This window comes from Paroedura picta, chromosome 14 (assembly GCF_049243985.1).
Source record: "Paroedura picta isolate Pp20150507F chromosome 14, Ppicta_v3.0, whole genome shotgun sequence".
Lineage (NCBI taxonomy): Eukaryota > Metazoa > Chordata > Lepidosauria > Squamata > Gekkonidae > Paroedura > Paroedura picta.
This window is the reverse complement of record NC_135382.1, coordinates 1,104,084-1,117,294: the sequence shown is the minus strand read 5'-3', so window position 1 is coordinate 1,117,294 and position 13,211 is coordinate 1,104,084. Positions and strand designations below refer to the sequence as shown.

Sequence of the window (13,211 nt, the reverse complement as noted above, 5' to 3'; positions counted from 1 at the left end):
GGTGTACACAAAATGTAAAGCAAGGCAATTGACCCAAGCATTAAATTCCTACAGCCTAGTCAACAAATCAGTGCATTAAACACAGCATAACAGAGAATCCCGAAATACTCACACATCGATTAATCACACAGCACAATAAAGCATCATGGCAAGTGTGTGAATACAGGAACTCGGCCATCATGGCACTTGCACAGATTTGTCACACTTTTTAGGCAGAGCTGGTGCACTAGGCAGGGCTGGACAGGACATAGGTTGTGTGTCTGCCATTTAGAATTACTAACTGACGGAACAAGCCTGCTTTGACTCTGCAAGCCCTAGGCCCCTTCACCTACTCCTAGAGGTTGCCAGCTCCTGGAGAGCTGCAATCATCTCTCTGGGTTACTCACTGCCTCCACTGGCTGTTCGGTGAGGTTTCTCCACTAAGAGGGCCAGATGCCCAGCTTCCCTTCCCTTTCACTGAGGGCCACCCTCTGCCCAGGGCCCCTTCTGCAAGGGTGTCAGTTCACTTTATTCAGGGTACACCCCTAGAGGAGGAGCTGCTTGCCAAGCTCCCTCCCTTAGCTCTGGGCCTGATCCATTTAAGTGATCTGAAGGCCTACCCAACTTGGGACACATCCTGCCAGACACAGACCCACAGATTGTGTTTGGCTTGTCCCGTAGGCTGTCCTTGCTCTGGACTAGTGTTTCTGAGACGGGAGAGTAACATGCAGATCAGAGAACTGCTGCCAGATTTCAAATTTATAAAAGATTTATTGAAAGAAAGATGATTATAAGCATAGCACCACACAGATTTCAGCAAAATAATGCAAAAGAAATTGAATTCCCCATCACCTCATAGCTGTGCGGCTTCAGTCAATTGCTTTCGGTAGGAAAACTCCATTTGCAAGGTTTGCTAAGTCTGATGTCAGGTGACTGGTGCTCAGTTTTAACGCCCAGGCCCTCTTGCTCTCTCCGCTCGTCCATTTGGGTGTGAAGAGTCTGAGATGAGCTTCATCCGTTAGCCAGAGAAACACACAGCCGCACTTAAAGGCCTTGCTATAGATAGCCGTAGCCATCTGGGCAGAGCAGAGTCCCCCACAATAAACTACTGGGATTGTTCGCACCTAAGACTTCTAAGGTAATCACTTGCATAGACAGGAGGTAAAACCAGCAGTAAAACAAATGGCAAGAAAGAGACATGGTTCTTACAAGAGCTTAATCCAGTTCCCTGGTAGACTGCATAGCTACCTGAACTCTTTGATCAGAGACCTTGTCCATTGGAGAGTCTTGAAGCCAAGAGCCCTCCCTGTGGGACAAAGGGATAAAAATCTGTGTTCCACCACTCCAGGATATCTTGGGAAGAAGACCGTCTTCTCTCCCCGTTGACCATGCCTGCTTCTAGAAGGAATCCCTTTGTTTCCTGGTTGGATCGATTAGCATTTGAAGGAAGGGGAGCAAGTGGGCTAACGTTGCCCATTCTCTCAAAGCTTCCAGGTGGACATTTTTAAGTTTGCCCAGCAAAGGGGGAAGGCATTTCACCACATTAACATAGCTGGGAAATGTGATAAAAAGAGGAACAGATAAGAGCTTTGTCCTATTTTGATTTCAGTATGTTTTTGATTGTGCAAAGATAGACAAAGGAAATTGAAATTAATCAGCTTGGTGTAAAATGGGAGGAGCTAAACTGTCTAGGAAACATCCTACTGCTGTTCCTTACAGAATCATCTGCCCGGATTTTTTTCTTGGAAAAGCACCTTGGACACCTAATGATCGATGGCAGAATTTTGGGGACTGGCTAAAGCATCGGGATCCCATGAAAGTAGACACGTAAGATATTTATTTCAAAACATAATTATTTCATAAATATCAAACCAGAAAAAATGTAGCAAAATCAGGAAGGCCAGATGGATATTCTTAATGGAATTCTAAACAAAGATCCTTGATTTAAACACCATGCAGCTCAATCCTATACATATTTATTCAGAAGTAAATATCACTAAGAGCCTTTTGTGGCGCAGAGTGGTAAGGCAGCAGACATGCAGTCTGAAAGCTCTGCCCATGAGGCTGGGAGTTCAATCCCAGCAGCCGGCTCAAGGTTGACTCAGCCTTCCATCCTTCCGAGGTCGGTAAAATGAGTACCCAAGCTTGCTTGCTGGGGGGTAAATGGTAATGACTGGGGAAGGCACTGGCAAACCACCCCGTATTGAGTCTGCCATGAAAACGCTAGAGGGCGTCACCCCAAGGGTCAGACATGACTCGGTGCTTGCACAGGGGATACCTTTACCTTTACCTTTAAATATCACTAGAATCCCAGTATTTTAATTAATTAATTAATTAATTATTACCACGAGCCTATGTAGGGAGTGGCGGGAAATAAATTGAATAATAATAATAAAAATAAAAATAATAATAATTTGTTTGTTTGTTTGTTAGATTTTTATACCACCCTCCCATACATCTCAGGGCGGTTTACATATAATGTTGCGGAGTGATACATGGAACAATCTAAACATTTAACACAGTCAAAAATAACATCAACAATAATCCAATAGTTGTTCTGAATAGCACAATTTCAGTGGTCTTAAATAACAATATAACAGGAACGCCTACTTAGCTAAGGCCCCCAGAGAGGTCAGACTGGTTCAGGCCATGGAGGGGATGTCTAAGGGGGACCTGGGAATGTTATTGGTTGGTCAGTCTCAGGCAAATGCCTGGTGGAGGAGCTCTTTTTTGCAGGCCCTACGAAATTCTGGGAGTTCAGGCAGGGCCCTGATCTCTTGAGGGAGCTCGTTCCACCAGGTGGGGGCCAGGACAGAAAAAGCTCTGGCCCTCGTTGAGGACCGACGTGCTTCTTTGGGGCCAGGGATCTGCAGCCAGTTGGAGGTGGCAGAGTGTAATGCTCTTTTGGGGGTATAGGCAGAGAGATGGTCTCTCAAGTACATTAGGCCTAGACCGCGTGTGGCCTTGAAGGTAAAAACCAAAACCTTAAGCCTGATCCAGAACTCAGTTTGAAACCAGCCGAGTGCTTGGAGTACTGGCCAGATGTGAGATTTCTATGATGTCTTAGTGAGAATCCTGGCTGCGGCGTTCTGCACCAGTTATAGTTTGCTGATCGAGGCTAAGGGTAGGCCTGTGTAGAGCAAGTTGCAGAAGTCCAGCCTACAGGTGATCATCACACGGTTAGGGTTAGAGGTGATGATCACATGGATCATAGTGGCTAGGTGTTCCAGGGCCAAGGAGGGTGGAGGGGGTAGGAGGCCCGCCGTGCCATTCTCGTGACCTGAGCCTCCATGGAGCAGCACACCCAAGTTTCTGACAAAGGGGTCTAGTGCTAGGCATACTCTGTCCAGGTTGGGTAAGTGCCCTTCCTCACTTGGTCCCTTCCTATCCAGCCATAAGTCCTCCGTCTCTGCAGGGTCCTTCCAGGCAAGGAGGCAGCCCTGTGTGCGTTCTTATTTATTTATTTCATTGAATTTGTAACCCACCCTCTCCGCCAAAGGTGGTCTGCAGCCTTATTACGCTCTGGGAAAGACATGCCCATCTTCAGCATTAGAAAGGTGGACAAAGACTTTAATGGCTTTGTTTTAATTTGGCTGCCTGTGGGATTAAGGAAATACCATAGTCTAAAAGAACCCAACACAACTGGAGATTTACCAAGCCAAGCACAGCCTATGGGTCACAAGTTATGCAAGCTTTGAGATCACTTAAATAGATTCATAGTGCCAGCCACACAGGTAGGTGTCATTTATTTATTTATTTTTATTTAATTTATTTTGCTATTTATATAGCGACCCTCTCAGTCAGCTGTTTTGGGGCGGTTTATCTCTCCACAAGAATAAAAACAAACTGTATGATGCCAATGCACCCTTATCTGATCAGCCCTCATTAGGAGAACAGGCACTCATGACCTGATTGAACCTCGTTGGACGAACATTCGCCCAATGAGAGCCAAGTGGGAGACTTAACTCCCACCGGCAACATACAGTTCCTCTCCCGACTCCTGTTTCAGCAACTTTGAGCAGTTGGCCCTGGGGGAGAGGAGCCAGCCTCACTGGGCGGCACCACTGTGGTAAGTGGACCCTTCTCATCCTGCCTTTCCTCAGAGAGGAGCGCGGCCCAGCAGCTGGGGGCCTTGGAGTACAGCACCCTGTGAGGTGCCCACCACTGTGCACTGCCGTAAAGGAGGAGGGCCAGAGAAGAGATGAGCCTGGTGCCGTGGCACTGAGAGTCCCACCTCTGTGCACCGCCTTGCCTAGTCATCCCCTCTAAGGAGGAGGAAGAGGAGGGCTGGGGAAGAGAGGAGCCAGGTGCCATGGCATTGAGCCCCGCACCACTGTGCGCCACACTGCCCTGTCTCCCCCCTCCGAGTAGCAGTAGGAGGACTGGGAAAGAGAGGAGTTGGGGGCCCTGGCATTGAGCACCCCACCGCTATGTGCTGTCTTGCCTAGTCCCCCCCTCCAAGTAAGGGGAAAAGGAGGAGGGCCAGGAAAGAGAGGAGCCAGATGCCATGGGATTGAGCACGCTGTGGGGCACTGGCTGCTGTGCACAGCATTGCCCGTGTTGTGTATGAGGACATGCAGGCAATCCTATAGAGTGGGAGTCATCAACCCCTGGTCAGCGGCCCGTGACTGGGCCGCGAAGGCATCGGTAACGGGCCGCCATGCCTGCCTCTCCCCCCCCGCAGCGAGAAGCTCACCAGGCCGCGTGAGAAGCGGCTGCCAAAGTGGCCGCTTCGCTCATGGCCCGGCTACCTTTTTGCTGTGAGGGGGGGGGAAGAGTCACGCGCAGCCGCCTGCACGCCGGTGGACACAAACGCGCATGTGCGGAGCTGCCGCACATGTGCGTTAGCACCCTCTGGTGGTGAAAACGTGCATGCGCGGCAGCTCCACGCATGCGTGTTTTTACCACCATGGGGTGCTAACGCGCATGCGCGGTGCCCAGGCCGCCGGCTCTTCCCTACCCCCAGAGGCGGTCCTCAACCATGAAAAGGTTGGGGACCACTGCTATAGAGGACCAAGCACATCATCCGTGGTAGACTTGGATTCTGTCATGGCCACTGCAACAGCCAATCAGTTTAAATTCATCAAGGGGGCTGAGCCAATGGCTCACTGCCATGGTTAGTCCCACTGTTGCCTGTTCGCATATATGTTGGGATCTTGGGGTTGCAGCATGAAGTTGTGGTGCTATCTGTATCATGTACTTTCACAACAATTCCAGTGTCATTTGGTTCCTGGACCCACATATGTTACACTAGCGGTGAGGATGGAATCGAGATGCTAGCAAGCCACACTAGCAGCAACCTGCAACTGGCATCCCTGCCCCTTGCGTTTCTAGGGAAGGTAGTAGGGCGGGCCGCAACTGACCAGCTCCTAGTATTCTTGGAGGAAGCTTCAGCCCTTGACCCATCCCACTCTTGCTTCCGTCCTGGCCATGGGGTGGAGACTGCGCTGGTTACATTGGCGGACTATTTCCAGTGCCAGCTGGATCAAGGTGGTTCCGCCATCCTCATGTTGTTAGACTTGTTGGCCACATTTGATGTGGTCGACCACAAGCTATTGGTTCACCGCCTTGCCGGGACCGGAATGAGAGGGACTGTGCTGCAATGGCTGGTCTCCTTTCTCCGGAACCGGACACAGAGGGTTGCAGTGGGGGCTGAGATGTCGTATCTCTGTGAGCTCCCTTGTGGAGTTTCGCAGGGGGCAATACTCTCCCCCACGCTTTTCAATATTTATATGCGCCCTCCGGCCCAGCTGGTCTGGGGCTATGGGCTGGGATGTCACCAATATGCAGATGACACCCAGCTCTACCTCCTACCTCCCCAGATACATTTGCCAGTTGTTTGGAAGCAGTGGCTGGATGGCTCAAGCAGAGTCACCTGAAACTTAACCCCTCTAAGATGGAAGTCCTGTGGCTGGGAAGAAGGGGGCAGGATCAGGAAGTGCATCTCCCATGCCTAGATGGGGTGCAACTGACATCTGCACCAGTGGCCAGGAATTTGGGAGTGACCTTTGATGCCTCCCTTTCAATAGAGGCTCAGGTCACAAAAGTAGGCCGGACGGCTTTTCCCCATCTCTGCCAAGCCCGGCTACTAGAGCCCTACCTGTCTTCGGAACACTTGGAACACTTGGCCACTGTGATCCATGCAACGGTCACTTCCATTGCAACTTGCTCTATGCCGGCCTGCCCTTGACTTTGATCCGGAAGTTGGGGTTAACCGTTAGAATACCATTGCTGTTTGCATTTTTGTAAAATGGGGATGCAGCAGCCAGTGCATTGGGGGGTGGAGGAGCTCACATTTTGTCAGAGCGGGCAAGTCGAGCAGGTCTTGTCACTGGCTGGCACCGGGATAGTAGACACATAGCTCCTCTGGAGCATAGAGCTGGAGCATAGAGCAGGACCCCTGGCATACACGATTGTTTTTAGAAACATTAATTGTTTTAATGCTTAAGAAATATTGTTTTATTTGCATTTGTATTCTACTGTTTTAATTGTGCTTTGTAATAGCCTTTGGCTACATACAAGAGCCTCTTGTGGCGCAGGGTTGTAAGGCAGCAGACATGCAGTCTGAAGCTCTGCCCATGAGGCTGGGAGTTCAATCCCAGCTGCCGGCTCAAGGTCGACTCAGCCTTCCATCCTTCTGAGGTCGGTAAAATGAGTACCCAGCTTGCTGCTGGGGGGTAAAACGGTAATGACTGGGGAAGGCACTGGCAAACCACCCCGTATTGAGTCTGCCATGAAAACGCTGGAGGGCATCACCCCAAGGGTCAGACATGACTCGGTGCTTGCACAGGGGATACCTTTACCTTTGGCTACATACAATAAATGTTAGTACATCGTAGCGCTTGTAGTTACCTGCCCTGTGCCATCCAGGGTAGGGAAGGTAATAAAAATACAAAAATTATTATTATTATTTTACAAGAAGAATATTCTTTTAGTAATGGGAGAAGTTTGGAGAAGTGGAGTAAATAGGTGGAATATTGTGATTTGTTTTTTGATTTTTACGTACGTCTGCCTTTTCTTCTGTTTGCATAACTTAGGACAGCTGAGATTGTCATGAAATGTCTAAAGCAGCAGTACAACGTCAAGAAGATCGGCATCGTGGGATTTTCCTGGGGCGGAATGGCTGCACACCACCTGATGCTGACAAATCCTGAACTGAAGACGGGGATATCTGCCTACGGTAGTGAAGAAGAATCATCCAGCGGGTTCTGATGTTTTTGTGTACTGCTGTGTTTCTAAAGTGACTTGTTTTCCCAGACAAGCCACACATTCTGTTCACGACACCAGTAGTTTTCAGACTGTTCTGGGGGACGAGGGGGTCTTCAGAAGTCCATCAGGGGTTCCTTGATGCAGAGAGAAGGCGTGGTGAACAAGTTTATCTTCACTTTCAATGCCACAGAAGCGTGTCAATGAAACTGTGCAGGATTCACATGGAGTGCTAATAGTGAGCCCCTACACACCTGGCTTCTTCTTCACATGAACTGTGTGTATGTGAGACTCTGTGTAAACCCCAGATGCACCGGTGACCTTTAGGCCCTTCGCAGTAAGCGTCCAGGGGATGTCAGCATGGGCATGGTTTCCTGGAGCCAGAAGGTTTGGACATTTCTGTTACCCTGTACTTCCTCTACCTGTTAGTGCCCCTCAGCAGAGCTGTCCAAGTGCTGGAGCAGAAGTCCACCCCTGGCCTCGGCACTGGAAACGGGACCTGGCTTTGGTTTCCTGGATAAGCTGTACAAGGGTAACAAGCCGAGCAAGGCCAAGAAAGCACTCTGTGAGATCCCTCAGACTACATGTGCTGCGTTGACTACATGTGCTGCCCAGGGGCAATTGCAAGGCTGGTATATTCTAGGGCAGTGGTCCGCAACCTTTGTTAGGCTGCGGACCGCTGCCCCGGGGTGCGGGGAGAGGGCGACCTGGGGCCCCGCGCATGCACGGCAGCCCCAGCCAAACGCGCATGCGCGGATTTGCCGTGTGTGCATGCGTGTTTGCGCCCCCGGACGCAAACGTGCATGTGCAGCAAGTCTGCGCGTGCGCGTTTGCACCACCGGCATGCCGGCGGCCGCGGCTCCCTCTCCCCACCCCTCCAGGCCGCAAGGAAATTGGCTGCCGAAGTGGCCGATTAGCTTGCGGCCCGGCAAGCTTCTCTTCCCGCCCCCTCCCAAAGCAAGAGGCTTGCTGGGCTGCAAGCTGATTGGCCGCTTCGGCGGCTGATTTGCTCGCAGCCGGACGAGCTTCTCGCTGTGGGGGGGGGCGGGAAGAGGGAGAGGGAAAACACTGCTTAATATGCCTATCATGCATTAATAATCACAGTAAATGTGTGTGCGTGTGTGCGTGTGTGTGCGCACGCATACACAAGAGAAAGACTTGTTGACTGTGGTGGGACTCACTCCCTGCAGAGATGCTTTGGACTGCAGCCTTAAGCTTTCTTCTAATGTGCTTTAGGAATAATCAGAGACAGCGGAGACAGGTACACGCTGCTGAACCCCACATTTTTCATCTTTGGAGAAAAAGATCACACCATTTCTAAGGACCAGGTAAACTTCCATCTTTGAAAAGAGTTTCCTCATCTTTTTCTACTCTGGCTTCTTTGATGCACATATCTAAAATGGAGAGACCAGAGACCTTTTCTGACAAGGCAGCCATGTGAGATTACCAGCCGCACAAAACAGGAACGCACACTGCTCCATAATCTCACGGATACAGGGGTGTGCTGTTGCATGAGCAGGGGCGATGCTCGTATTTCCCCATAATCTATGCTCTACCCCTCAGCAGCACCCACTGCCTCCCCACTCCCCTCACAGTATGGCTCAAATACCCTATTTAGATTATAGGCAGGCTTCATGAGACGGGTCATGTACCGTCTGAGTCAGCGCAGAAAGACTGGTAGATTTTCAGTGTCTGGGTCAGTCTCCTGCTGTCCCATCTAACAGGGTCACAATAACACTAACACAAGCAGAGCTTTATGGGAAACTAGTAAAAAAGCCCATTGTATGAAGAATACAATGTGGGCGCTAGCAGGCGGGGACCAGAGCGAGGGGCAGGCGAGGGACAGAGTGAGGGACAGGCTACCTGAAAGAGTAGGCGGGCGGCGGCTCCTCGGCATCTCGTGTTTTTTGCCGGGGCCTCCCAGGCGTGGTGCGCTGGGCTGCCGCGGCTCCTCAGTGTTTTTTTGTTCTCCTGCGGCTTTCCCGGCGGTTCCATGTTGTTCTGTGGGGTTTTTTTTCCTCCTGTGGCTTCTCGGTTCCATGTTGTTTTGCAGCCATGAGGGCAGGGAGCCTGCCGGGGCTCCCAGGGCTGCGGCGACTGCCGGGGGCTCCCTCGGGGCCTCGGAGGCCGTGGCTTGGAGGTCAGGTGGGCAGCTGGAGTCCTGTTCTTTTTGCGAGCGGCTGGAGTCCTGTGTTTGCGGTGGCGGCGGCCTGACGCGGCTAGAGGCGCTTTGCGCCTCTCACCGCGTCAGGTCGCCGGGCAGGGAGCCCCTGGCAGCTGCGCTCTGCGCGACTGCCGGGGGCTCCCTTGGGGGGCGGTCTGATGCGGCGAGAGGCGCTTTGCGCCTCTGGCCGCATCAGGCCGGGAGCAACTGCGAGCCGCGCTGCGCGCGGCTCGCAGTTACTGGGGCTGGGAATCAGAGGGACCAATTGGCAGGTGCAAAGCGCCTGCCGATTGGTCCCTCCGGTTGTCTGTCATGAGGAAGGGTCCAATCCGGACCCTTCCTCATCCCGGACACATCCCGCCCCAGAACCCCTTACTGTTTTATTTCGTCCGTGGCGCCCGCGGCGCCACAGGCGGTGTACAGATGTAGGATGGATAACAGGATTCACTTATTACTAAGATTGACAAAGACAGTGTAAAAGACATGTGATTTAATACTACCTAACCGCCTCCCCTGCGAAGCATAATATGACAGGTGTGTACCCCAGAGACACATCACAATGCAGGCTGTGCTAAGGCGTGTCTAACAAGCTCACAAGTGAGGAGCCCCCCAGGGGCCAGGGGCTTTATCTGTTCCCAGCTAGCAAAAACCCAATAAAAGTTAAGATACGCTATAATATCTCTAAAGACCCAGTTATTTGATTATATCTCACACCCGGTTAGGCATCTGATCACAGCTATTTTTTTCTCATAAGTTGTAGCCATAAAGATCTTTGTTTTATTTTTATTAATTCTATATCCAGATACTGCTCCAAAATCTTTCAGATAGTCCCACAAGTTTATGATTGAAGTTTTAGGTTTAGTTAACATTAGGACAACATCATCTGCATAGAGTAGATCTGATCTTTGTAGCCAGGATCTCAAGTACCAAATTGAATAATAATAAGGGAGACACAGGACAACCTTGTCTGGTTCCTTTGATGATTTGTATTTTTTCCTCTGTAACCATCCCATTAACCAAAATTTTAGCTTCTTGCTTCATCTGTTGTATGTATTTTAAGAAGTTGCCTCCACAGTCCATCGCCTGCAGCATTGTTTGTAAGAAGCTCCAGTGAACAATATGAAATGCCTTTTCAGCATCCAAGGAAATAAAAGCAGTGTCCTCCCTAAGCAAATAGTTCATTGTGTTCAAAACAAGGCAAATCTTTTTCTTCATATATCAGTTGGCTATAAACCGGGTCTGGTCTTCATACACCACTTCTGTTATACATCTTTAAAACCTTTCAGCTAATATCTTGACAAAGATTTTGTTGTCAACATTCAAGGTCTCCCCCCACACTTTTTAACATCTTTATGCACCCCCTGGCACAGCTGGTACAGGGCTGGGCTGTCATCAATATGCGGATGACACCCAGCTCTACCCCCAGATGGATGGCTGTCAGGACCCCTTTCCCAGAGCCATTCACCAGATGTTTGGAAGCTGATGCTGGATGGTTCGAGCAGAGCTGCCTGAAACTCAACCCCTCCAAGATGGAGATCCTGTGGCTTGGTGACAGAGGGTTGGGTGAGGAAGCGCGTTTACCCACCCTTGCTGGGACGGAACTTATGACCACGCCCATGGCCAGGAACCTGGGAGTGATCAATGCCTCATTTTTCCATCTTCGCCAGGCACGGCTACTAGCGCCCTACCTGTCCTTTGAACATTTGGCCACAGTGATCCATGCGACAGTCACCTCCAGGATAGATTTATGTAACTCTCTTGATGCAGTCCTTCCCTTGGCCTTGATCTATAAATTGCAGCTGGTGCAGAATGCAGCTGCCAGGGTCCTCACGGGGACATCTTGGAGGGCCCATATCCAGCCTGTGCAGCTGCATTGGTTGCCAGTTGCTGCCCGGATCCGGTTCAAGGTTCTGGTTTTGACTTTCAAGGCTCTTCGCGGTCTGGGTCCCTCATATCTGAGGGACCACCTTTTGCCCTATGCTCCCCACAGAGCTTTACTCTCTGCAGGCACTAACTTATTGGTCTTTCCCAGCCCCCAGTCTTTCCCAGCCTCAACCAGGGCCAGGACCTTTTTGGTCCTGGCCTCTGCCAGGTGGAATGAGCTCCCGGAGGAACTATGGGCCCTGCGGGAGCTTTCAGTGTTCTGCAGGGCCTGCAAAATGGAGCTCTTCCACCCGGTCTATGGTTGAGGCTGGCATGGCGAGGAAGATCTGATGGGCCCCCCAGTGTTAAGAGCATAAGCTCCCGCCATGTGATCTGGCTCCCCCCTCCCACTCCTGTAATAGATTTTTTGGGGTTAGTGGGTTCTTGACTGCCATGGTTTTTGATTGTTTTAGGAGTCTGTTCTGTATTGGATGAATGTCTGTTATTACAATGATGTTAGTCACCTTTATTACATTCAAAAATGGCCAAAACGGAACCTGGCCTGTGTGTGACTAAAGGGGAAACGAAGGTAGAAGAGCAGCTGCAACTTCCAGGGGATTCTTTTTATCTCATTTACTTGCTCATTCACTTGCTTTGTCCTTTGTGGGGTGGCCAAAACAGTGTCCTGCGATGTCAATTTGACTGATTTGTCATAGCACACGGTGCTCTGATATTCCCCTGAAGCTCTATGGTTTTACAAGATTGTTGGTGAAATCCTAGGTTGTCCCATGTTAAGACAATGATGTCACTTCCAGCCAGAAGAAGTATCTCAGGACATTTGGGGGAGTTTCTGTACCTCCCTCCTCTTGGGGGTTGCCAGAAATGGCGAGGGTCAGCCACAGGGGAAATCTAAACTTAGCTAAGCTAAGGACTGACTTCAAGGCAAACCTTCAGGGGAATCAAGTGATAAGCAAGCAAAGGATGGGAAAGGTTGATCCTGTTCACTGTCTAATATAATTTACTATATGTTTTAGGTCACCTTACTGGAGCAGAAACTGAAGGAATATTGTCGAGTAGACTACAAAGTCAAAGTCTATCCTGGACAAGTTCATGGCTTTGCTCAGTGCAAACCGGAAGACACGAGGCCCAAAGACGCACCTTACGTTGAGGAGGCCAGGATAGACATGGTCGCGTGGCTGGATAGATTCCTGGCGGTTTGAAAATGACACCACTTTACATAGCTCTACATGAAGCTCTGCATAGACACCCATCCTTGAGAATACACTTGATTGTTTTTCTTTAAAAGATTTGTCTTATCCATCAAACTTTGAAAAAGAAGTTGCATTTGATTTACAGTTTGCAGAAACAAATATTGAAATATTTGTAATTATTGGTTCTCTTGATAAGTCCCCATTAATCGGGGGAAAGTGCAGGATATAAGGGTATAATAAATAAGTGAAGTCACATCTCATTTTTCTTTCATCCACTTTTTTGCTCCGGCTTCGCTTCCCCGTCTCTTCCTGTTTTTCCTGCCTGCCTGTTCCTTTGCTTCCCGCCTCCGGCTCACCTCTGCAGCAGCCACTCTGGACTGCCTAGGCAGCCGCTGAGTACTTTCTGCAGCTGCCAGGCAATCCCACGGGGTGGCCACTATCTTGTTCCTGAGCCTGACTGAAGAAGGTGGTGTATAAATCATAGAAATAAACACAATCTCACAAGGTATCAGCATTTAAATACTTTGTTTTGCTTTAATCTCCTTATTATGAACCGTAGAATTTTTCTGTGAGCCTAAAAGTTCTCCCAGAGTTAGAGGAGAAAGCTCTCCCTCCCTCCCTCCCTCTTGAGTATTCTTATTGTACAGATTTTTTGCCCCAAAGGCAGGGACCGGGAAGCAGCACAGGCAGGCAGGGCTAGCCTTAAGACACGTCATGCCCCACAAGCAGCCACCCTTCTCCGTGGCTTCCTCCGGGCAGAGCTGAGAGCAAGAGGGAGTGTGGAGCCC

The 13,211-nt window shown here is 50.1% G+C and overlaps 1 protein-coding gene across 6 annotated transcripts in view; it reads left to right on the top strand.

Moving 5' to 3' along the window:
- Positions 1 to 12,865, top strand: part of LOC143823513 (carboxymethylenebutenolidase homolog) — a 37,221-nt gene extending 24,356 nt beyond the window's left edge. For 4 of the 6 annotated variants that reach the window (XM_077309895.1, XM_077309897.1, XM_077309896.1 and 1 more), the window contains 4 exons: positions 1,699 to 1,806; positions 7,017 to 7,159; positions 8,422 to 8,513; positions 12,247 to 12,818. In XM_077309895.1, the coding sequence (XP_077166010.1) occupies positions 1,699 to 1,806; positions 7,017 to 7,159; positions 8,422 to 8,513; positions 12,247 to 12,432 (529 nt within the window). In that variant the 3' untranslated portion in view covers positions 12,433 to 12,818. Of the gene's footprint in view, positions 1 to 1,698; positions 1,807 to 7,016; positions 7,160 to 8,421; positions 8,514 to 12,246 lie in introns of all 6 variants that reach the window. The other 2 variants (XM_077309894.1, XM_077309899.1) reach the window with 2 other exon arrangements.
- The last annotated feature ends 346 nt before the right edge of the window (positions 12,866 to 13,211 follow it).